This window comes from Hemitrygon akajei, chromosome 4 (genome assembly GCF_048418815.1).
Source record: "Hemitrygon akajei chromosome 4, sHemAka1.3, whole genome shotgun sequence".
NCBI lineage: Eukaryota > Metazoa > Chordata > Chondrichthyes > Myliobatiformes > Dasyatidae > Hemitrygon > Hemitrygon akajei.
The window spans coordinates 32,906,113-32,933,380 of NC_133127.1; the positions used below are offsets into that span (position 1 = coordinate 32,906,113).

At 38.7% G+C, this 27,268-nt stretch overlaps 1 protein-coding gene across 2 annotated transcripts in view; it reads right to left on the reverse strand.

Moving 5' to 3' along the window:
* LOC140726200 (protein FAM53A-like) overlaps positions 1-27,268 on the reverse strand; it is a 99,450-nt gene that overhangs the window by 50,240 nt on the left and 21,942 nt on the right. For both annotated transcript variants that reach the window (XM_073042249.1, XM_073042250.1), the window contains exons 2-4: positions 21,225-21,478; positions 6,084-6,138; positions 2,971-3,767 (exon numbers count right to left, since the gene is read on the reverse strand). In XM_073042249.1, coding sequence (XP_072898350.1) covers positions 2,971-3,767; positions 6,084-6,138; positions 21,225-21,377 — 1,005 coding nt within the window. In that variant the 5' untranslated portion in view covers positions 21,378-21,478. The remainder of the gene's footprint in view (positions 1-2,970; positions 3,768-6,083; positions 6,139-21,224; positions 21,479-27,268) is intronic.

Here is a 27,268-nt window from a genome sequence, read left to right on the forward strand (position 1 = left end):
CAGTGTATTGGTCTTTCTGGGTCAGCATCATTCACCAAGATTGTACTGAGTCCCTAGATACAGTCTGTTGATATAAATAACCACAAAAGTCCCAGTCAGCATTTGATTCATTTGCTCACTTTCTTCAATAACTGACGGAAACAATTTACAATGCGAGCAAAACAAAGTGGCATTTGCTAAATTCTCCTGACTGCATGTCATTTTAATAGAATTTAATCTTCTACAAGAGAAAATCTGCAATGTGTTGTAAAGGTGATCCTGAACCCAACCTAAATAGAGTAAAATAGATCACCTAAGCTACAATGATTAAAGTTTGCACTTCAGTTTCTATTTACCAATCAAGTACTCATTTTATTGGATTGGAATGCAGTACCATGACAATGCAAAAAACTACCCTGCACATTGGAGCCACAGGCAAGGCTACTGTTTATTGCCCATTCCCTCTTGCATCAAAAAAAATTGGTATGTCAACCTGAACCTCTCGATTTTGCTGGATGCAGCTTTGACTCAGCAGCAATCAATCAAGGCTCCATGCGACATGTAAACAACCAGATCGGTGTGCACTATAGAAATGATGACTCCCATGTGCTTGTTTTTGGTGAAGGTGCTCATTTAGTAGAGATTTGATTGCACTCTGACATTCTGTGGTAGAAGGACTGACTCAGTTATGTCTGCTTTGCACAGCAGAATGTTCTGCTTCTTGGGCACTACAGTAGTTTTACCTATCCAGGAAAGTTACAAAAACCTCAAACTGACACAGGCATTGTAACCTGTGCCCTTGAAAATTGCATGCTGCAGAATACATAGCTCATAAACACTTACATGGCTATTATACCCAAAATGAGAATGTCAAATTCTCCCTTGTTGGAGGTTAGTATCTTGAAGTTTGTTCCTTGATCTCATTGACTTGGGTTTCACCAGAACTCTTAGCAGCAGACTGTCAAAATAATGCCTAATGTCAAGTGCAATTCGCATCTTCTATCTATTTTTGACCCAGGCTGCAATGCAATTTTTATTGTGAGTTAGGACGTTAGCAGTGAGTCAGAACATCTCTATATAGTTAATGACTCAATATAATAATTTCCATAGATGGTAATTACAACATAGTACAAGCCAATGACCTAGCCTAAACTGCAATACCTATTCTCCATTTCCTTCCAATCATACTTCAGCAAATCTCATTACCATATGCACTCATTTTTCCCCCTCATCTGCTTTAAGTTCAATAATTAATCTAGGCTGAACAGATAACACCTAACTGAAAGGGACAGTTAAATCTGAAGTAGCTCATGAACAATTAGAAGTATTGTATCAAAACTGGGAAGACAAGAAAAAATGTAACCCAATCAGGAACTAAGTATCACATATTTAGAGGAAAAATAGGAGTACAAAAAAAACAAGAATTGAGGAACTCAGGGGAAAGAAGAAGACCCGAACACCCACTTTTGGCAAGAAGGCTGAAATACTATGCTTTCTCAACTCTCCTGATAGTTGTTTTTGATATGGCTAATAACCCTAATTAACTCATACAGTCACTAGTTTTCCCCCGTTGCTAAATTATGAGTTTATAAATATAAAATAAGAGTCTGGCAAGTACTTCAACGCTTGTAAACATTTATCTCAATGTATTCAGTGGGTTTTTTTTAAACAGACCAAGAGCAGAAACAGACTCCTTTTAAAAAAAAAGGTAATGTAATCACAATTTGAGAAGCTAGCATGTGTTGTTCAATTTATTGACTCATACTATGTGGAGAATAAGCACTCGTATGTGGTTAAATGCTTCCCACAGATATTAGCTGATGCAGAAGTATTGAACAATAAGGATAGGTTTGAGACAAATAAACTCCAATCATGTATTGATACATGTAACAATATAGCTTCCCAAGTTAGGGATAAAATTGCAAGAAAAATCTGAGGTGCCTTCTTGAACCTTTTGAACCTATGATAGGTGCCTTGTTCCCAATTCAACGAGGCTAATCTGGATTATGCTATAAATCATTTCCACAGAATAAAGTTTCATTATAGTGAGTAGAATATGATCAAAGCACACCCACAGCTAACATCATCCAACCTAAAGGTGCCTGGTTTCAGCTGCTATGCACTGGCTCAAACTCAAAGCAGCGCAGCGTTGTCCAAACAACACCTGGAGACTCAGAATTGATCTGTGTAGCTGAGGGACATTTCATATATTGAATGACTGCACATTTCATACTGAAATGACTTTCTAAATTGGATGCTGACAATTTGAAGACAAATGAATGATTGCAATATAAAATCTAAAGAAATTTATGGCAAAGGAAGTTGCCCTTCAGATCATTATGCCTATAATAGCCAAAACTGGTATGTTCTCTTTATAAGCCCCATGACAACTGTTTCTGATATCACCAGTGGTCTTTACGAAATCTTAGTCAATATATTTACCCATCATTGCCTAACTGGATTTTTAAGTTACTGCATCGTATAACTTCTCTCCAGCAAGTAAAATAATTGGATGGAAACAGCAGTGCATGGAACCCAGTAAGAAACTTGGTGATACAATTTCAAACTGAATCTTAAAGACTATCTGAAAGCCTGGTTTTATATTGAGTTATTAAATCTAAACTAAGGGAACTAAAATGCTGGCAAGCTAAGTAGGACAGTAGAGTTGAAAATTCCAAGAGTGGCGAGTACGTGGAATGGGCTGCCAGCAACGGTGGTGGAGGCGGATACGGTAGTGTCTTTTAAGAGGCTTTTGGATAGGTACGTGCTTAGAAAAATGGAGGGCTATGGGTAAGCCTAGTAATTTCTAAGGTAGGGACATGTTCGGCACAACTTTGTGGGCCAAAGGGCCTGTATTGTGCTGTAGGTTTTCTATGTTTCTAAATATTGCACTGAATATAACGGAGAAATCTAAAGCCCTTTCAGCGCATCTCAAACTAAAATATTATCATTCACCAGGAAGATTTGAAGGAAAGACATTCCCCTACTTACTCTGGTCATCTTCAGGAAATCTAAAGAGGGCCGTGTCCACCTGACATCTTCCTCCCGCCTGCGTTTTAGCCCACACTTCCTTTCATTCAGCACACAAGGCTGCGAGCGGCATCGCAGCAATCCCTGCCGGCGGCTCAGCTCCGGTGTGGAAGTAGGTGAGCTGCTTGCTGAAGGCAAGAGATTCGCTGTTTCCGTAATGTGTTCCTGCGAAAGTGACAACCGCCGCCTTGGGTTAAAATCAAAGGGTCCAGTAGAGTTCCAACGAATACTTGATGTGCTTCCCTCGCTACTGTCTACAAAACCGCTGCTGGCTGATGAGGGTCTTGGTACTGGCGAAGTATTGAAGCTGGTGATATTAAATATACTGTTGTTGAGGGATAACGTGTGTTTACTGGTATGCTGAAGCATGTTGATGCTTGTGCTTCGTTGCAATGTGGCACTTCCATGACTGTTGCAGCGCTGTAATGTTGCGCTGCCACCACTGTTACACCGCCGTTTTGACACAGGAGTCCAGATCTTCGAACTGCAGGGTTTCCATGGGGACCGGCACCGGGACAATTCATCAGGCTCTGAAAGAGACCTGCAATGCCGTTTTGTGGGAGGGGCCAAGGGAACGCTCGAGTTCTCATTGAGATTCAGCTCACTGATCCAGCCGGAGACAGAGTTTTTATTCATGTCGATCTGCCATTGTAAACCAACGTGGTCAGCTAAGCACGTTGAAAAAGGAAAAGCCACATTGCGGTTTGTTTCAGCCTTAATCGGACAAGTCCTATTAACGAGTGCCCATGGACTTTCTTCTGTTAGAGAAGAGTGAAAACAAGGTTAATAACTTCTCATGCCTCTTCAGTGGAAATATCCATAATTATTCAAGCATAGCACACAGGGTCTATTAGCACCCCATTCCATCACAGAAAAAAAATACTAAAATTCTAAAGCAACAGAACTACTCAGTCAAATTTTGCTTTTACCTTGATTAGGATGAGAAAATATAGGATGAAATATTTAGTTTTAACTAATGCGCACCGTGTCTTTCACCCAGCACATGCAAATACTGTACTGCATACATGTTACACATACTAGATAACACATTTCCTGTTTCTTCGTCAAGATGGTCTCAACTGAACTTTCACATTATATTTCAAAAGTCACTGGGGAAAAAGGTACACTAGTAAAAGAATGGCAAAGCTGTGCCCACAATTAGGCCTAGCAATTTAATCCTTTCATTTTGCTCTTTCAAAAATCTTCTCTTCACCTACCCCCCCCCCCCCCCAACCTTTTTCTTAAATCTACCCATCTGTCTTTCCTTCACTGGATTAAAAAAGGTGGGAGTCAGCTTTTCATTTGCTGGCACAAACTAAAAGGCTGAAAACCCAGATTACACAGAATTGCAACAGCACTTGCAAAGTTTACTGCTTACATAATAGGCAGTTCAATGTTCTTGCTACTAGACTGTGACTTTTGCAAATGGTCTAAGTTTCTACCCCCCCACCCCCCGTCTTCAAAACACAGAAAAAGCTTGCTAAGACTTGTACAGAGTGAAAAAGAGAATGGTTCATACATTTGACTCTTTTTTTAAAAATGAATTGTGGACAACTACTGCCTATCCATTTTATGCTCATCCAAATGGTCTACAGGCCATTCAGAGTCAACTAAAATTCGTGGTTCTGGAACAGTGTATAAGAAACTACTTGAGAAAAAGTTTCTTTCACTGAAACTTGGTGAATTAATATGATGAGTTTTTAAACAACCCATTAATTTAATAGTCTAATGCCAGCCTTTAAATTTCATATGTAATTATGTTTAAACTTCCCAGAGCACTAGCAGGAATTTCTGATTGTAAACACAGACAATTATTTCAGGCCTTAGAAATTACCAGTCCAGTGGTTTAACTGCACTTCTATCATACTGAAAATTGTCTCAAGCTCTTTACTGCAAGGTCCAACAGTTGGTCAAAGTTGTGCTTACAAAACCATTGTACACAAAATGGCGTTATACTGCTGCCCATACAGCATCTCACACTAAATACCATTCAACCATCACTCTTGGCGTTTACATAGCTCGTGTTCTTAGCTCATGGGCAAAATTTCTTATTAACATAAGAATGTAATCAAAAGAAGCAGAAAAAAAATCCAGGAAATATTAGCTAGGACATTTGGAACTTTTGTTAATTTTAGCTTAACCCTCACAGACTGCAAAAAGACCGAAGTTTCTTGGGTCCACTTGATAACTAATACTACAGCTTTACTTTAAAAAGAAATCTTACTACTGGTCTTTACTGTCTTTATTTTATAAAGAACCATTCAATACTTTACTCAGTTTATGTGTTTTTATGCTTTTGGATAACAAATCTGTCTATAAGTAAAAGTGATCCAGTGGAGAAATTATCCAGAATTAACCCTGTATGCAGATTTACTTGTAACAAAATGGTGACTAAATTTAAATGCCCATGCTCCACTATATTTAATTTGAATATTTACTGAAAATCAGTTTCCTCTAAAGTCAATCTGTATTAAGTTGACCAAGTAGCATTTTACTCAATAAAAGTATTACAAGGCTTGAAAGACCCACACTGTGACAAATTTAAAAAAATAGAAAATATGCACAGCTCAGTTTGCTTTCCAGTGGAAAGCTGTTCTTGATTTTCCAGAGGATAAGCGAGCTAAAGGGACAAGACCACAAGGACAGAGTATGCACATCTGCCCATACCCATCTACACCCCAAGTAGAAAAATTCTCTCTTAGGTTCCCCCTCACCCGCCTCTGTAAGATCTTTATTTTGATCAAGTCACATCCAAATATCCTCTCTCTCCTATTCTCACTTCTTTTGAGTTATGCCCATGAAGTGACCTGACATTACTTTAAAGAAGCTAAGAAATTGCATTTGTATTCACAGATTTATGTCCCGTGTGATGTTAAACGATATAGAAAAATGGGTAACTGAGATATACGTGATCAAACTGAATGCTGGAGCAGTAGGAGAAACTTCGTGTCTTACCTATTCTGTTCTGGCACTACTTATTGTAGTGCTAGTTGCTAAAAAAGTTGTAAGAGCTCTGCAATACTATTTTTATTCTGAAGTGTCTGCCCGAGGAGGAAAATGCAAGGAAAACTTACCAACAATTTCATATGGAAACAAGCTGCCACTTTCGTTCAGTTTCTCAGATGAGTGCTGAAATTAACCAAAGAGAAAATAACTGAATACCACAAATAAAAATTCTGGAAAAAGTCAGTGATTAGATGGACTATACAATAAAATTGAGATTTGGGCTAGAACTCAGTTTTACAGTTTCTTGGTTGCCATAGGGCTAAGGCATATATGTCAAACTCAAGGCCCGTGGGCCAAATCCAGCCCATGGTGGAATTATCTTTGGCCTGCGAGATAATATCTAATCACTATTAAAGCTGGCCCCAGTAATCGAAGCGCCTATGGCGTATGACATGGCTAATGCTGAGTTTATTCAGGTACCAGGTTTTCAGGGATTTTAGTGTTTATTCGGCAGTCTTCTTCATAAGAAGTGGAATTTGTAAAGTGAAACACTTTGTAGTTATAGCAGAGACTGAGACACATGAGAGCAGGCTGAAAAAACGGAGGCAACGAAAGCTGCCTTCGCACGCGTCCGACTGATCCGGCCCGCATGAAGCTGCATTTTGCTCAATCCGGCCCGTGACCTAAACTAAGTTTGACACCCCTGGGCTAAGGTCTTTAACTGCTTTTATTTGAACAAATGAATACTGCAAAAAAAAACTTAATGAATCTTAGCAAACTCAATATAGCACCCTGGTAAGTAATAGAAAAAAATTAACTTGATCATTTCAGTAAGGAATAACATACCAAGTTTAATAATCAAATGCTCACCTAATAAAAAGTAATTCTTATGTCCCTTGAAGGTTACTTACCAGTCTAATTTTATCAATTAACACTGCTAAAGTAACAGACTTGAATACCAAAGATTACAAAAATGTCTTAACATTTACTGATAGTCTTTTGAAAATAAGTGCAAATCATGAGGAAATATACAAATCTATGCATTCACAAAATTACAAAATTAACTTCCAACCCATTTCTCACAACTATTGTTTGCCGAAGTATAAACCAAGCAGAAACTAATGATAAACTAGCAAATAATATTTTGATCATTAATAGAAATAAAAGCAAATCATTGTTTAGCATTGTCCCCTTGTGTTGCAATTCATGATTATTGGGTAATACTATTAAAAATGCAGTGTTTTGAGTGCAAACACCTCAACCTTCTTAAAAACTTCAGAAGTGTTTATTTACACACAATAATTGAGACATGTTGCAAGCACAAAGTCAAAATCTTCACAAATTAAAATATCCATTTCTGCCAATGAAACAATGTCTGTAAAAGTTGTGCCCATATGGAGCTGCTGGAGTCAATGAGCCTTTTACTCCATGTTCAAAGAAAACAGGCACCAAGCAATTCAAACAACAACACACACAAAATGCTGGTGGAACACAGCAGGCCAGGCAGCATCTATAGGGAGAAGTGCTGTCGACGTTTCGGGCCGAGACCCTTCGTCAGGACTAACCGAAAGGAAAGATAGTAAGACAGTCAGTTTTCTACCATAAGCAACTGTTTCAACATTTCAAGTATAAAACTGTAACCACTCAGATGTGTTTTACTACGTTTTGATGATGTGACAGAATGGATAAGGGTGATGTACATGGACTACCAGAAGATACAGCACAAACCATGAAGGGACATTTCACAGCAGGAAGTTAAAATGTCTGAATAACACAAAACAAATGTCACAGTGAGTCATTGTTGTGCAGAGTACTTGAAGATGAATAATGGTATCGGCATTGGGAAAACTTTAGGCATGCTAACCACAATATCTAAATTTTCAGGTGATGCAAGACTTGGCAATATTCTCAGCTGTAGAAGGGATGGTGATAACTTGCAGCAGCAAAGTGGTGGAAGGGATAATTGATTGTGCTACCAAGTGGCACTTGCTTAGCAACAATCTGCTCAGCCATCCTCACTTTAGGTTCTGCCAAAATCTTTTAGCTCATTACAGCCTTGGACCATACGTGGCTGAACTCCAGAAATGAAGTGCTAACTAATTTTAATATCGAAGCTGCACTCAACTGATGTGGCATTGAGGAGTCCTGGCTAAATTAAGATAATGGGAATCAGGGGAAAGCACTTCCCTAGTTGAAATCGTACCTTGCATAAAGATGGTTCAAGGTCAATATCTCAGCCATAGGATATCTCTGTGGGAGTTCTTCAGAATAGAGTCCTAGATGCAACCATCATCAGCTACTATATTCACCAATGACCTTCCTTCAACTGAAGGTCAGAAGAAGGGACATTTGCTAATGTAGGGATAAATAAACAGCCCACATCTAAAGGTGGACAGAGATCAATATCTTGGCTTGGGCTGATTAAGTGGCAAATAATACTTGCTCCACACAAATGTCAGGTAATGTAAATATCCAACTAGAGAAAATATTATCATCCCCTGACCTTCAACGTCATAACTGAGTAGCCCACTTTCAATAACCCACTGACCAGAAATTGAACTGGAGTGGAGTGGCTGTAAACACGTAGCTCTAAGAGCAAATCAGAAGCTAGGAATCTTACAATGAGTAACTCCCCAAAGCCTGTCCACCATCTACAAGGTTCAAATGGGATGGAATACTTTCCATTTGCCAAAATTAGTGCAGCTTCAGTAACACTAGAAACTCGACACTATAAGAGACCCCATCCACAACCGCTTATTCCCTTCCACACCACTGAAGCATGGTAGCCCAGCAGTTTTACCCACCTAAAGGATGCCCTGCTGCAACTCATCAAGACTCCTTAGATTGCAGCTTCCAAGCCATAACCTTCACCAGTTAAAAGGACAAAGGCAGAAAAACATGGTAACACCTCCATCTAGAAGCTGCCCACCAAGCCACACACCACCCTGGCTTGGGAATACGTTGCCATTGTCACTGGGTCAAAAGCCTGGAGGGTGCAGGAGCAGAGGTTGTGTGCAACAATCAACAGTGGCAGGTCAGGTTGAGAAAATGGTGTATAATACATGTTCCCATAAGCATGGAGCACAAAAAGATAAGTCAAGACTCAAAACAATCCAGGATCATTAAGTAACATCAGGAAAAATTATACATTATGGGAATCCAATGCTGTTCTCTGGTAACACTTCATTGCAATTAGAGTCACAGCACAGAAACAAACCCTTCATCGTGCCTATCTATATTAACCCCATAAGCACTGATCCATAGCATTCTATGCTTCAGTGATTCAGATACTCATCTCGATGCTTCTTAAATTTTGTGAAGGTAATGCATTCTTAAGCAGTCTGTTCCACATTTCATCTTTTCCTCAGATCCCCTCTAAACCTCTTGGTCCTCACCCTAAACTCATGCCCTCTGGTCTTAGACACTTCTGCCATGGGGAAAAGTTTCTTACAACTTTGCTTCTTGTCATACAAATTTCTTAACCAGGTACATCCTCCTTTACTCCAAGGAAATCAAACCCAGCTTATCCAGTCTTCCACTCCAGGCATCATATTACCTTCCTCCCGGCAAATTCCCTCGCCATTCATTCCAGCACATTCTTATGGTGTGGTGATAAGAGATGCATATAAATATGGCAAACTGTGGCTTTACCAATGTTTGAGGTTATCCATGATCTTTTATTAAGACCATAAGAATTAGGCCATTTGGCCCACTGCATCTGCTCTGCCATTCCATCATGGATGATTTATTATCCTTCTCAACCCCATTCTCCTGACTTCTTCCCGTAACCTTCGACGCCCTGATTAATCAAGAACCTATCAACCTCCACCTTAAATACACCAAATGAACTGGCCTGCAGAGCTGTCTGTGGCAATGAATTCCACCAACTAAAGATTTTTTTCCTCATCTGTTCTAAATGGATGTCTCTCTATTCTAAGGCAGTGCCATCTGGTCCTAGACTCCTCACATCCTTCCCACATCCACTCCACCTAGGCTTTTCAATATTTGATAGATATCAATGACAATCCCCATTCATTCTTCTGAATCCCTGCAAATACAGGCCCAGAAGCTCAAACACTCTTCATATAATAATGCTTTCAATCCTGGAATCATTTTCGTGAACCTCCTTTGAACCCTCTGTCTGCAGTCGAAAGCTTCTACTGGTTTGTCTAAGTCAGTGACTACTCCAATAGCCAATTTTGCCAGATAATATAATTTAACTACTTTAAAAAGTGCCAGTACCTGAACATTTAATTGAATGGTAGGCAATTAAACATGATTTCTTGCCATTACCTACAGAGCTGAAGTTAAAACCCCACTGTCAAAAAGCAACTAAAGCAGATGCATTGCATAGGATAATGTTTGGCCCCATTTCAGATGGCAGATGTTAAATAAAATTGTTGAAAGCACATTTCTAGTTCAAAAGATAGTACACAGAGCTAAAATTCTGCCCCTTTTATGGCACAGGGCAGAAAAACATAATAGCTTTAAGCTCGAGATAAACCAAAAGAGTAGGAGAAATAAATCAATAATCAACTGTATTACTTGGGCAAAAAAAAAGCCTCTTATTTAGATGTAGAATTGATGTTAAACTCTTCAGGTCAACCTTAACATGAAAAATAATCATCTCCACATGGGCTTTTCCACAAGCTTCACCAACAATTTAACAAGGTACTGTAAATTCTCTGCAAACCCAGTCACACCATATTTTTCTTGGACTAATATTTAAGTTTTGAGTATCAATAAAATTTTTTGCAGACTTCTATGTTTGTCACAAGAGAATGTGAGTTTAAAATAGAAACTGCCACTTGTGCAGACTGAAACCCGAATGGTCTTCTCAAATGAAGGGTTTAAAAAGTGAAGCAAATATACCTGACAAACTAGTAGATGTGGAGTCTCCGGCTCATGCTGGAAAAATCTAGTGTTCAGTTTTACTCTGTTGGAAACATTATATCTTTTATTTATAGTATAGGCTGAGCAAGAATGTGCTTTAAGATACTGAATATTTTGGATGTCAAGCCTAAAAGGTTATCTACATTAGTGGCAAATTCATTTTGGAGAATGAAATATTGAAATAAGCTTTAGAATGTAGAACAGTTTGTTAAAAAGTATAATTTTATCTGACACAGAATCACCTTCTTGCATAATTTATGATTGAATGATTTGAAGTGCAAAGGGACTGAAGCACATCAGGTATGTGGAGGCAAAAAGCAATGGGAGAATATTTTTATTAATGGCTCTTTCATAAGACGGCTGCCAACTTCAGGGTAGCAAGGAAATCTAAACTTATCAACTTCGGATGTGCAACTGAAAAGAATGTTATTTATATGAAAGAGAAACTGTCACACAAGGAGCAATTAACAAACTTCATGTGTAACTTTACTGAAAACAGACTAAAATATGCAGGTTAGAGAACAGAAACTTGATAACATCTAAAGACCCAAAAGTCTTGTAAACTGAACTGCAGACAAGGGCATCTGAATAAAACTATTATATACGATGATTATTAAAGAAGTTTTCATGTTGATGCATCAGTTTTAATCTAATCAAAAAGGGTGAAAGGTTACTCAATAGATACAGTTCCGAAAGCTCACGTAAAGTAAGCAAATGAACATACCCTTTGGCCAAATTCAACATCTTAGAATTTTGATGACAGTGACCAAGACTGCTTTCACATCAACCTATCAATGGACCACTGTCAAAAATGCTTTGGGCAAATTCCAGTATTCAGGTTGAAAATATTTCAAAAAGTCAACAGAATGTGTGTCTATGGTCACATTAATGTAGTCTGTTGTTAATGAAAAAAAACAAAAACAACTTTTCATGAGTGCTCAATCTGCTGACCACCTTCAATCTCCACAACCCAACACATTATCTGTCTAATTTAGTCAAGGTGGTTGTGCAGCAGTCTTCCAATGCTGCTGTCGAAACCCTGGCCAGGCTTCCAACTTTCACCCCCTTCACAAGTACTACATTTCCCAGTGCAAATTTGCAACAAATGACCACATAGAAATGCAGTCAAATAAACTTATGCAACACAATTTGCTCAGCACTAACCTTCATCTATCTGAAAAGTACTCTCTAAGATTCTTAAATTCAGTTTCATACTTCAGAAAACATTTATTTCATAGCTGCCAAAGGAAAACCAGAGCTCCCTTTATACAACTGCAATAAATCAACTTATTTGCCTGTCATTTTTCATTCCAATCAAGCAAGGTTTGTTTATTAATGTCTAAAGATTATGCTTTGCTTTTTACTGGGCCAACAGTGAGAATATACAGCCTCTCAGTTTGCTCCTCACTTGATCAGATTATGCTTGACCTCTGACCTAACTCCACAGACTCACCTCTTCTCCCCCATATCTTCTAATATCTTTGGCTTCAAGAATATACATCGACTGTTAAATGAAGAACATTCTACATTTTTATCCATGTGTAAAGACCATTTTCTACCTCGAGTTTTCGATTATGTCTCTAATCTGAAAAAGCTTTCAAATTGCTGTTTAACTTTCTAAATTTTAAGGATACCACCCAAATTTAATACTGGAAAGACATTCTGAAAAATCAGTCCATCTCCACAAACATCTCTATGTCCTTCCTTAGGTGCATTGATCAGAACTGCTCACAACCATTGAACTGAATATTCTGGGGCACCTGATATTTTTGATAAGGAAATGATGGTGGAGGAATTTTATTCAAGGTTCAAGTACAAAGAAATGAGCTTGCTCTAAATATTGAGAGACAGAAAAGTCTGGATAGTGATTAAAAAGGACAGGAAAGAAGTGATGAGGAGAAATTATCTACAGCACTCTTCTAGTAGCTAGACTTCAGATGGGTACAAATCAAGAAATGACAGAGAATGACAGGAATGACATGGTGACCCTGAAAATTTAAACTCTCATTACAGATTGTATAAATCAACTGTCAATGGAAGTTCTGAAGGCAACCTCTGCATTTGCAACAGTTTCACTGAACAATATAAATTGATCCAGATTTGAGTAATGATACAATTAATGATCTCCTGGGGAAACACTGATGACAACAATGAATTTCATCCAATGTTTGAGGTTGATATTAGTGCCTTAAATAAAGGCAATTACAAAGATGTGCAGTCAGAGTTGGTTGAACTGGATAAGGAAAATGGATTAAAAAGTGAGCTGGTGGTTAAACTGCAGCCTATATTTGAAATTGCATAATTTGTATCAATATATTCCATTTAACAAAAGTTCCATTGAAAGGATGAACCATTCCTGACTAATGAAGATGAGTAGCAACAATGGAAAAACTTTAGAAACTGCAAAAGTTTGCCAGAAAGAAGAAATGAGTACATTAGAAAGAGACAAGAGAATAAAGCAAGAGCTTATACTACTGGATAGATAGGAAGTGGAAATCCAAAGTAAATGTCAATCCCCTAAAAGAATCTGGAGGAGGAGGATACCTCTGGGAGAGTGCTGTTCTTGGACTACAGTCCAACAATCAACACAGTAATTCCCTCCAGGCTTGACAAGAAGCTCAGAAACCTTGGACTTCACCTTGCTTTGTGATCCTGAATTTCCTGTCAGATCACCAACAGATGGTAAGAGTGGGCTCCCTCACCTCCAACCTCCGCCCTTCTGACCCTCAACACAGGTGCTCTCAGGACTGTATCCTAAGCCCCCTCCTTTACTTTATGTTATACCCATGATTGTGTCACCAGCCATAGCTCCAATCTGTTAATTAAATTTGCTAACAACACTACACTGATTGGCCTAATCTCAAACAATGAGGCACCCTACAGAGAAGAAGTCATCACCCAGGCACGTGCTGTCAAGAAAACAACCTCTCACTCAATGTTGCAAAAACAAAGGAGCTGGTTGTGGACTACAGGAGGAATGGAGACTGGCTAGACCCCTAATGACATCAATGGATCTGGGGTTGAGAGGGTGAACATCACCAAGGATCTCACGTGGTTTGTACATACCAGCTGTCTGGTGAAAAAGGCACAACAATGCTTCTTTCACCTCAGACGATTGAAGTTTGGTATGGACCCCCAAATCCTAAGAACTTTCTATAGGGGCCACAACTAAGAACATCCTGACTGGCTCCATCACTGCCTGGTATGGGAACTGTACTTCCCTCAATTGCAGGACTCTGCAGAGAGTGGTGCGGACAGCCCAGTGCAACTGTAGGCGTGAATTTCCCACTATTCCGGACATTTACAAAGACGTGTAAAAAAGGCCCGTAGGATCATTGGGGACCTGAGTCACCCCAACCACAAACTGTTCCAGCTGCGACCTTCCAGGAAACTGTACTGCAGCATAAAAGCCAGTAGCAACCGGCTCCAGGACAGCTTCTTCCACCAGGCCATCAGACTGCTTAATTCATGCTGACACAACTGTGTTTTTATTATATTGACTATCCTGTTATATATACTATTATAAATTACTATAAATTGTACAATCAGACGGAGACATAACAAAGACTTTTACTCATGTGTATGAAGGATATAAATAATAAAGTCAATTCAATTCGATTAGACTGGACAATAATGGGAAATAAATTATCAGAGACTAAACTTATTAATCTTCACAGCTGAGGAAACCATCTATAGCAGAAAAAAACAGGGCTTAAAAAGGGATGATGGAATTTAAAATGATTCACACAAGAAAAATTATACCAGGCCAAGTACAATGGCAAAGAGTGAACCTAATGATAATTGTATATTGGTCATAAAGTTTCAAAATTTCTCAGAATCTGAAAGATCCCAGGGAGGCACAAAAATAACAGCCCTGTTCAGAAGGGAGAGAAATTTTGCAGGAAACCTAGGCCTGTGAATCTCTCATATTTCATCGGGAAACTGCTGGAATCCATCATAAATACAGCAGCAGTGGAATGAACGTTCCAGCGTCTATCATGTCTATCCCCTTCACAATTTTGGATGTTTCTTCAAAATACCCTCATAGTATTCCGAGTTCTAAAGAGTAGTTGCAAGTGACTCAATCACCCTTCATAGACTTAACCCCCTCATCCCCAGAATCAACCTGGTCAACCATCCCAAAAACCAGTATATCTTTTCTCAAGGAGACCAGAATTGTATAGTTGCAGCATGACCTCCCTGGTCTTAAATAATGATGGCAATATTCCATTTGTTTTCTTGAAAATTAGTTGCAATTCATGGACCAGTACGCTCAAGTCGCTCTACACAACAGAAAGCTACAATCTTTCACGAATTAAATAATCTTCTGTTTTTCTTTCCAGATGGCCTCACATTTACCAACATCGTACTCATCTGCCAGACCCATGCCTATTCACTTACCCCCATCTATATATCTCTGCAGACTCTCATCCTCTGCATAATTTGCTTTTCCACTCAATTTAGTGTCATCAGCAAACTTCCATACAATACACTTGGTCTCCACTTCCAAATTGTTAATATGTATCTATTGGCTTTCCAATCATTTATCTAAGCTGATACATTATCCTCCACCCCCAAAGTCCATGTATCATTATCCTATGGCTCAGTCTTTTAGATGGCATTTTACTGGCCGTCTTCTGGAAATCCACCTGTTTCCTTCATTTTACTATGCATGTCTTATCCTCAAAGGACTCCAGTGAGTTTTGTCAAACAGGACCTGCCCTTCCAAAATCCATGCCTGATGGAACCACTTCTATCCAGATATCTTGCTATTTCTTCCTTAACGACAGCAAGAATTTTCCTGACCATCGATGTAAAGTTAACTGCCTTTTCTTCATATCCTGTTTTTTTTTTGAAAACAGTAGCATGACATTCACTGCCTTCCAATCTGCCAGGAGTCCAGAAGACGTTGGTAAGTTTTCACAAATTCCTCTACCATAATTCGCACAAGTACGTTCAACACGCTGCGATGCTAATAGCTCATCTACCTTTAGACTCACTAGCTTGTTCAGCACTACTTTTTTTTAGTGACAACAATTGTATTGAGTTCCACACCTCCCATCACATCCAGAAAACCCCTTTGGATTGTCAAACGCGTCCTCCACTGTGAAACCCGACAAGATAGCAATTCAAACCCTCAGCCATTTTGCAATACTCAATATTAATTCCTTCTCACTTACCAAGGGGCCTACATTCACTTTAGCCACCCTTGCTCCCTTTACATAACAACAGATTTTACTACTAGTTCTTCTATTTTGCACGAGTTTCCTTTCAGAATCTAACTTCCCTTTCCTTCCTGCTTGCTTTGCGAGTGGTTCTTTGTTGGTCTTTAAAGTTTTCCCAATCTTAGCTTTCCTCTACTCTTGGCCTCATTGTATGCATAAGATTTTAGTTTGGCACCTTCTTTTCTTTTCATAGTTAAGATATTTTTGTGGATTCTGAAAGTAAGCTAGCATAACATGTGAAATCAGCAAAGCATTTATTATATATAAGCGGTGGCTAAAACGAATATTGATCCCTTGGATGACAGTGGTGATTAATATTGGGAAATGCAATCCTGTAGTGTAGTGGTCACCAACCTTTTTAAGCCCAAGATCCACTACCTCGGTCTCAGTGAAAGGTGAGATCTACTCCAAATTGATTAGTTACACTCATGCGCACTGGGGCAGAAAAGACCGGAAGTAAAACCCCGTAACCCGGAAGTAGAAATAATGCATAAGTACCAGGGGTACCCACCCTTTTTTGCACCATGGACCGGTTTAATATTGACAATATTCTTGTGGACCGGACGACAGGGGAGGGGGTTTGTGTTAAACATGACCTTCGTGGCTCTTGGCACTTAGCTGCTGTCCCGCCCTGCTCACGTTTTTTCCACGGAAAAAAACTCAACGGGTTCATCTTTAAGGGCAGGGTGCTTGGACTCAAGATGCCGAAGCAGTTTTGAGGGCTTCATTGCCTCATTAGACAGCCTCCAGGCCCGAACTCCATCCTCTCCCCGCCCGCCACCAGAGGCCCTGGCCAGGTGCAGCTGGTCATGGGTGGGGTGAGAGGACAAGGTCAGAGACGGAGATCCCCGTGCCAGGGCCGCAGCAGTTGCAGTCCGGACAGAGCGACCAACCGTGCAAGGAGAGCAAGAGGCCCGCGCCCACCCCACTTGTACGATCTATCGAACGACAAAAGTTTGTTTCAGCAGATCGCAGCGAGGTAGCTGGTCTGATACTTACGAAACCTTGAGCCCGAATTAGGTCATCTGCGAATATTTTAGCACCAGATTCTCCACGAACATTCGGTGTGCTAAACAGGTTGAGGCGCCCATCTGTTCGCGCTCCAGCCCTGTAGCATCGGCACTTCCTGCCGGCCGCGCTCCGGGAGAGCAGCATCGGCACTTCCCCGCCGGCCGCGCTCCGGGACAGCAACATCGGCACTTCCCCGCCGGCTGCGCGTTTAGGCAACTGATGACCCCGCATGGGTTCAAGTTCAACAGTGGCTGTGACAGGGAATGAGGAAAGGTGCAACTAACTCATATTGTTTCCTCGCGGCCCGGTGGTTGAGGACCACTGAAGTCACTGCGTAGTGCGGGGGACCTATGCGCATGCGCACTGGGCAGAAAGAACGGAACGAAAACCCCGCAACCCGGAAACAATCTCTCAACAGTATTTGTGTATTTTTTTTTTCGGGACCTACTGGGAAAGTCTCAAAGATCGACGGGTTGGCAACCACTACTGTAGTGTAATCATGAGGGTAGTGATGAATCACAATGCATCACTTTCCAATTGGACATTAAACTGAGGCTTGTCAACCCATGGGTGGATTTGGAAGATCCCATTTCAATATTCAAAGCTTTTTCAAAAACCTGGGTTTTAGTTACTCCAAAACTAATATTCTGAAGTACCAATTATCTGGTCAATATTTGGACATTGGTTGTGAGACCTTGCTATATGAAAATTAGCAACCAGGTTTTCAAACTATATCACTGAAAACATGACAAAGTAGTTGACTGTAATGTTCCCCTGTATACTGTCCCAAGTATGATAGGATCCAAGTTCATTCTTTTCAATATCAACTGGCAGGACACAACTACACAATCACCCATAAACAAATCCCATATTCCAATATTCATTATTGTATAAACAAATACAATATTCCACCCTGCAATGCCTTTCCTCCCAATAGTAAACTGTTAGTATTTTTTCCAATTTTCTGACATTTACAAAAATGTCACAAGCTTGCAAAGATTGTGTAGTTTTATTTCTCTACTTCATGTAATAGATCAAATCAGCTCTGAGATTAATAGCTGGAATCAGCCCTCGTTCAATCTACACATACATCACAAAGAAAAAGCAAGGTAGTATCTAACGCATTTAACTGAACATGCCAAGTCAAAGGGTTTCCATACCCACCACAAATTGAGCTGTGGAGGGGGGGAAAATCGTGCACACACCTACAAAAACTGATTCAATGGACCAATACACAAACTTTGTACTTCCCATGATCATTTGCTTCATAATAATTTTCAAATTTTCCACATAATGTAATTGGCCAGCAGCTTTGCCTATTAGCTTGAAGGGAGGAAACAACAACTTCTAAAATCTCATTGAAAAAAGTTACAGCTACAACATCTGATTACAAAAAAAGTCAATACACTTCCAAAGTAATTCATTGTGGTACTGAAGATATAATTAAATGAATATAAAGCCAATTCTTTCTTTATAAGTAGTGAAAATATACTGTAAGCACTGCCTTGCATAGTTGGAACACCAAGCATCAGCCTCTGAAATATTTGGAAGAAAACAAGGAACATCCTTAACATAAAAACTGACAAATATGCTCTCAAATCTGATTTCTTTCATTAAGGGCATTAACCATTAGATAAACCTAAATGATAAAGAAAATGTCAGGCCTCATCTATTCAAGAATAAGAGAAATTCTAAATGACATGACTAGTCTTTAATACCATCAAACAAATCCTCGAATTGAAGATTTGCTTTTGCAAATGTGTATTTTATTTGTTGTTTAATTATTTGCTGGATCTTTAAATCTAGAAATGATATCGATTACTTTTATTTTTGGGTCTTGCAGCTCCCGCTCAATCTAATTTTCATTTATTTTCTACGACTTTAAGTATACTACATTACCCTCCTGGCTTAAAAACGTTAGTTGGAGGATTCTTAAATCTGAATGGTTGAGATACACCATGCTTGTTTGGCTCACACAGAATTTCCTGAAAAGGAATTATTGCCTAGTTTATGACTCACAAACGTGGCATAAGTCCGTGGTTGGCTATAAATACAATGGTAGCAAAGACCACACATTCATTCTTAGTGATAAAATCCAAGTCAATAATTTACTTAAAATGTGATCAAATGTACAGGAATGTTTAATCTTTGATGAAGTGCACTATCCATATGAAAATTTATTAAGTTCACTGCCAGTGAATAAGACCTTTCCCACTTTATATATTATCCTTTTAAAATAATTAAGCCAGACTTTGGCCTTCAGTATTTCCAGTACACAATGTCATTAACACCACCCCTAATTTTCAGTAGAGTTCTGATAAATGTGTCTGATAAAATGTTACAATTTACCAAAATGCAAAAACTGATCAATATGTGGAAATTTCAGCTGGCGTAATTTCTATCCTTGATTTCTGAGGCTTATTTTGGTTTGAACAATAGCTATGTATGTCTGTACAGGTAGGAAGTAACATAAATCATATTCTTACTTAGTAATAGTACTGACAGAGATGGAGTGCCGGATGCCCACCTATCTTGCTGTGCAACATGGGGTTGTATTTGCAAAATGGTAAAACCTTATAAAGCACAGGATATACTGTATAACTGCATAACTTGGAATTTACAAGACACTAAGGAGCAGAACAAAGCCAAGATAACTGTGTCCTGAATAATGAAAAAGAGTGCCAGGGTCATACAGAATGGAAACAGACCCTCCAATCCACCAAGTGTGCAGAGCAAGAAAAAGATAAATTAGCAGTATTTGTCATATGTACATTGAAATATTGAAGCATACAGTGAAATGTATCATTTGCGTCAATAACAACAGCCCAAGGATGTGTTGGGGGCAGCCCGCAAGTATCACCATGCTTCCGGCATCAACATAGCATGCCCACACTTACTAATCCTAACCTGTATGTCTTTGGAATGTGTGAAGAAGCGAGAGCACACGTTGGAAACCCATGCAATCATCGAGAGAATGTGTAAATTCATTACAGACAGCACAGAAATCGAACCCGATTGCTGAACATTGGCACTGTAAAGTATTGCACTAACTGCTTGCGCTACCATGCCGCAGCTCAGCATCCACTTACAATACTCACATTCTTTTATTAAATTTGCTTCACATCCCGATCCACTCTTCCCTCATTCTACCACCCATTTGTTAATTAACCCACAAAGTGACACATCTTTGAGATGTGGGAGGAAACAGAAGAACCCGAATCACAGGGAGAATGTGCTGCCTGTGTTGAATTTGCACATGAGATTTTGAGAGGTTCCACACTCACTTCAGTTCAGCAGAACAAGAGGCAAGCTCGATAAGACAAACAATATTCTAAAAAGGTCAATATAAGAAGCTTTCCACCACTGGTTAAGTTTCTAAAACTTCAGACCATAGCCTCTGGAGAAGAGTTATTGAGGACAGACAAGAAATTTCTTAATGCATAGCTCTGAAATCTTCACCCTGGAAAGCTATACGTACTTAGTTGTTGAAATTGAATGAAATTTGGATACTGTAAGAACTCAAAGGATATGAGAGTCAGGTGGGAAACTTGAAGTATAAGATTATAGTATTACAGAATAGCAGAGCAAATAGAAATGGCAGTTTGACCTACTAAGATGGCACAGGAAGCCAGTCAAACCCTTTCTCCTATTCCATTCATGGAACTTTTCAAGAAGATTCTTTCCATTTTCTAACTTCAATGCTTACTTATACAGATTATTCACTATATTCAGATCTCCCAAGCTTGTACTGTATCAAATTGTTCAATGAATGTCTTAAACTAGTAAGGCATTTTAGCCAGACTATGTCGAATAGAAAAAGACATTGTTCTTAAAAAAATACATCCACAAAATGAAAATCTAAGCCTCAATGTCAAATTCTTATCCTTAACTAATGACACCATTAAATGGAACATTTCAAAGCAATGATCTCCATTTTAAAGTGGGAATATGAAGCTATTAGGAAATGCATTCAATAGACAAATATTAAGAGTCAGTGATGGAAGCTATAATGCAGCCGATGATTCAGTCACTTAGCAAACTTTCCCTAATGAAGCAGAGGGAAAACAAGATTAGCACAACAGATATTTAAATCATGAGTCAAAACTACCAAGTTACCCAGGAAGTTTGTGAAGCTCTTACCAGATTAATGCTGTAGGCTTTGCACGTCATATCCTGCAGGCTTTGGTTCTGCAGCTTTTCTGTGATTAGTGTTACCATGGTAGTTGTCTCTTTTCCACTGCTCACACTGGCAAGCATTGGAGGCTTTTTATGTACTGTTTCAATATTCCCCATGCACTCCCTGATTACCGCACTGTATCCTCGTTCTTATTCATTGGCCTCCATGGCAGCCGCAGCTTTCACGAACCAACATAACCTTCAGTACATTCAATTACCTGTTAAATTACAAATGCAACAAGGAAATAAAAGTTTTGTTGCAAAATTCATTCACAGTAGACAAAGTGAAACAAAGTATAATTGAAACTTCATTATAACTCTTATTAACTACACAGTGGTGCTCATTTTGTTCATAGACAAAGAATGCAAATGGATAACAATCTTGTTTATGTATAGAATATAAAAAATAAAAACTAATAACCTTAACCGCTCAAGTACACTTCTCTATCACACTTAGTCAAACTACAGAAACTCGCCACCAGATACAAATCTCAATGTAAGAACAAAGTACTCCCTGAACTCAGAATCCAGTACCTATATGCTTCCCCTTTGACCCCACCCAAAAACTACTGGACCATTTTGGGAGAAGAGGGCCTTCACTGTAAATTGGTTAGCAATTTAAAGAAGTTAATAATTCTCCCTTCCACAAAGCTCATTTCAGTATTTTCCTAGTACCAAATAACTCAGTTTAGTCTTGTTTTTCAACTGGATACTGAGATGCTGGTCTTTGCAAATCATAACTGAAAAACTCCCCAGATGCTTGAGAAACTCTCAAAATGGAAAAGGGCACAAAGGCATATATCAAACCATACTGGCACACACAGAGGTCCAGAGGTCTATTAAAGTTCACAATGATGAAGCATCTTAAAACTGACCCACATATTAATGAATATTACTCCTGGAGTGGAACTTGTATTCAATTCCTATCATTGGTAAATTACCACCCATCAAATAATGAGGCAGACACAACAACATTGTCAATTTTAATTCTAAATTTGTTGGGAAGTGCTTTACCCATACAACTCCAACTGCAGTCAGAGGTTCATAAAATTACACATGCATCCAGGAATGCTATCTTAAAGTTTTAACCGGGGGAAAAAAAGTGAAAGCAATTTTGACCATCTCACATCCTTAATTAGCTCATCCTGTGGCTATTAAATGCATGCTCCTGCATACATATACACACAATAAGCTCATACTCCTGAAAACTCATGATAGAAATTCGTTGCCCACATTGAAACATTTAGATTATTCAAATAAAATTAGAGCATTAAATGACAAATTATGTACGCAAGGCAGAAAGGTCATGTACAACAGCAAGTTTTAGCCACCAATTCAGCTCAAACTGAGCATGAGGTTACACCTTGAACATCTACCTGAATTATGATTTACCAGAGGATTCTTTTTAATCAATGTGCCTCAAGTATATTTTGCACATTTACCAATGATGCAAGTATTTAAAATGCTGTTAGAACTTAAAATGTGTTTATTAATTGGAAGTTTAACTTGATAGATGCATTCTCAATCTGAAATGCCATTATATTGAAACATTTATTCAGCTATAAATTAATACGTTTCTCATAGCTACTGTGCAAATAAGATTGAGTAAGTGATATTTTATACTGGACCTCTCAAACTTACTACAATACTCAAACATTGAATCTATTAAATACTCCTTCCAAAGTTGGTCACGAGCATTCAGAGCCATAAACAGTCTTTGCGGGTGAGGTGACACTTCACCTGTGTCTCTGTTGGGGTCATCCACTGTATCCAGTGCTCCCAGTATGGCCCCCTTTATGTAAGTGACACGTGACGTAGATGGGGAGACCACTTCAGAGTATCTACGCTTTGTACGCCAGAAAAAGTGGGATCTCCCAGTGGGCACCACTAATTCCACTTCTCAGTCCAACATGTCAGTCCATGGCCTCCTCTACTGTCGATGAGGCGACAACTCAGGTTGGAGGAGCAACACCTTATATTCCATCTGGGTCGCTTCCAACTTGATGACATGAATATTGATTTCTCAAACTTCCAGTAATGCTCCCCCCTCCCCTTTCTCCTTCACCATTCCCCATTCACCTTTATCTCCTTCCCTGCCCATAAACTCCCTCTGGTGCTCCTCCCTCTTTTCTTTCCTCTGTCCTCTATCAGATTCCCCCTTCTCCAGCCTTGTATCTCTTTCACCAATCAACTTGCCAGCTTTTTACTTCACCCCTTCCCCTCCCAGTTTCAAATTACTTAGACTCAACTTTTTTCCGCCAGTCCTGATGAAGAGTCTCGACCCAAAACATCGCCAGTACTCTTTTCCATGGGTGCCGCCTGGCCTGCTGAGTACCTCCAGTATTTTGTGTGCATTGTTTAAAAGGAACCACAAGCTTTTTTGTTATTGCATGTATGCCACCCCAAAGCAGTTTCAGAATAAAAACAAGTTATTAAAAGCTGAAATAACTTGGCAATGGATCCAGACATGACATGCGATATAGTCACATTAAAAAAGTTACAGCACATTTGGAAAGCAGAAAACTTTCCTGAAATTAATTTACATGGAATTCCTAGATTTAGTCTGCATTTAATGACAAATTTAGTTATTAAATGCACCAGCATCAAAAGAATTTGATCCGATTCCCAGACTGATCTGAAAACCTTCAAGAGATTACCATAGTAGGCACTTTGGAATAAGCTCTGAAATAGCAAAGCAACTGTATATTTAGAGTAACACTTTTTTTTATTTTAAAAAAAAGTGCTAGCAAATGCTGCTTAAAAATAGCCTAATTATGGCAGTTACATAAAATGTGAGAATATAATTCACATACACATCGTCTTAAGGTTTTATATTTACAATGAAGGTTGGGTAAGTGCAGTTTCAAGAAATGCAATGTCAATCACTATTTGTTAGCATCTTGTTCCAAGAATAAACTACTGCATTTTGATTATCTCCCAGTTTAAGTTTTTATTGTTAAAGACAACAAATCAATATTTAGCATTAGCATTTATGCAATTAAATAAACTTATTAGTTCATTCAACATGAACAAAAATCAATCTTTAACATTTCATGAATGATATTTAAGATCATCACTACCAGGCATAAATCCACAATGTTGCGAACACCCACAATCAGTGCAAAATTGGAGAATTGACCTTGTACATCATTGCCAAGCCTGACACATTCTAAAGCAAATTTATTGCTCAGTAATTGATTTCTCACTGTACAATCAGAGCATAAAGGAGACAATAAAAACTGCATCTTGGAAAATTAGTGCTTAATGATTATATTTCTGTAGGGAAAATTTTCAAAATGCAGACAGATGAAAGTTCTTCCAAAAAAGAACCAAATGTAGGCCTGAAGAGGGAAGAAACATGGCTTAACAAAGTATAAGTAGTATTAATCAGATAGCTCTTTCAAATAACCGTTGACTCCATAGACCTCTTCTTGCACTGCATGATCTTGAATCACAGTTTGGACAGAACTCATTGTTTTACATTAATATAGCACTTGCTCTCAACGTCAACCATGAAAAGCTGAGGAAGCCTCATCTCACATACTTGTGCAATTTCAAGCCACAAATTTATCAAATTAATGCTTAAAAGTATTCAAATAAGAACATTAAGCTGATAATGCAAAAAATACAGAAATGAATAAACTCTCTATATTGTAAATATTAATTGTTCATACAAATAAAAAGACTATTCTCAGCAAGCCTAAAGTAATTCCTTATGAAATTACCAAGAAAGATTTGGAGGGTAAAGATACAATTACCGTACTACAAATTGGAAATTCAAAAACAATAGCAAATTTAATCTATTTTTGCAAACTTTGTGAAATTTGATTCTTCATGTGCTGAAGCTATAACACACCTTGGACTACAAAATCTAGGCAACCCAGCTCCATTTAAGGTTATTACTTACCACGTCACCACGGCAATGTCATGAGCCTATTCACTTCATCTACAGGATACTTGCTAGGCCAGAATTTATAATCTAACCTTAAATGCCTTTGAGAAAGTGGTGACAGGCTGCCACTTGAAACATGGCAAGTCCCTCAGATGCAGGTGTTCCAAATTCCCACAGTGAAAGGGAATTCAAAGATTTACAATCAGCAACAAAGGATTGTAGTCACTTGGAGAAATCTACAGATTGCACCAGTGCAAGCACAATTGCTGGCCTTGCCCTTCTTGACGTAGACTTCACAGGTTTCAGAGATGCCTAGACAAGTAAATGCAGAGCATTCCGAAAACAGTGAAGCCACCAGTCATAGGGTGAGTAGAAGTTTAAGGAATGGTATTAAGTTTCTTGACTGCAACTGGTCTTACATTCATCAATCCTTTCCTTAAGGTTTAAAAATAGCATAAAGACATTTCTGTGTCATGGAGCATCTTACTTACTACAGGATACTGAGCTTCTGCCTACTCTTGCAGCTACATGTGCCTCATGCAACTGAACTGGTTAACAGTAACTACCAGCACCTTGACATGGACTGATACGGTAAAACTCCTCTGAGACCCTCCTTGTAGAGATGGTCACTGCCTGGCATTTTTCTTTCTGGCTACCTATCCTACGTTTTCACCTTGTCCAGGTTTACAGTACGGCAGGAACAGACTAGCTTTGCTGAGGCACTGATTGAAAGTGAACATTGTACAAACATATCCTACTTCTGACCATATAACAAAGTTTACCATTTTCTGTTTCAGCTACATTTAAGGATGCCTCATTAAGTCAATTGGTGTTTCATATGAAGGGCAATTACTCCCACTTGCACCTGGAATTTACACTTTTTTGGCCCATAAGTCTAATAGATCAAGACTAAAGTTGCCCTGGCAAGAAACAATGAGCACTAGTAAAAAGACAATCAGTGTTTAAGTGCCAATTGATGACAATTTATAATTAAGATAAGACAGAACAGTATTTAGCAGGATTGGACATGATGCACCTTTTGTGTTCAGATGTACCACACCTGATGTGGGTACTGACAATGTAGTAACAGTGCTAGAGCAGCTTGGCTAAAGGTCCTGTTAATTCTGGATTGAGTTTTATACATCACTGTTCTCAGGTATTCCTTTACAAGATGTGGAGTGGCGTGAACTGGCTGAAAACTGACTCTGTGATGGTCTGAAAGGGAAGATGAATCATCCAACTCAGTGTTCCAGCTGAAATCAGTTGTGAATGGTAATTCTTAGACACTCATGATAAGGGTCCTCCTATCATTAAGGCCAAGGAAAGATGACAAAATCAGACCATTCACCAATTATTCTGTGGAACTGCTTTCCTCACAAAGACAATGACCCACAGATACCAGCGAGGACAACTTTGTAAAGTCAAGTAGGTTAAGACACTCAGCTATGTCCTTTCTTTTCTTTCTTTCTTATATCTTTTTATTAATTTTAAACAAACATAAGAGAAACATAGATGCAGAGAGTTTGAGAATACATAATTAATAGGTTAAAGTATAAATACAAATAGATGATAATCCATATATAATAACCTCCCAAACTCAGTGATTACAAAAAAAGGAGTAAATAAGAAAAAAAAACCTCCAAAAAAAAAACCTAACCAACATGGGTCATTGCATTATGTCAAATATACACAGCAGCGTCAATAACTCCGCACCTCCATCCAAATAATTATGGATAATAAAAGTAAGGTTTAGGAAAAGTCATTTTAGCTCATATGAAAATATTGAATAAATGGTCTCCAAGTTCCTTCAAATTTAACTGAAGGGTCAAAAACACTTCTAATTTTTTCTAAACTCAAATAAGAAATAGTTTGAGAAAACCACTGAAATATGGTTGGAGGATTAATTTCTTTCCAATTCAATAGGATAGATCTTCTAGCCATTAACGTAACAAATGCAATCATCCGCCGAGCTGAGGGGGATAAACAACTATTATCCACCATTGGTAAACCGAAAATTGCAGTAATAGGATGCGGTTGCAATTTAATATTCAGAATTTTTGAAATAATACCGAAAATATCTTTCCAATAATTTTGCAAGCAGGGGCAAGACCAAAAC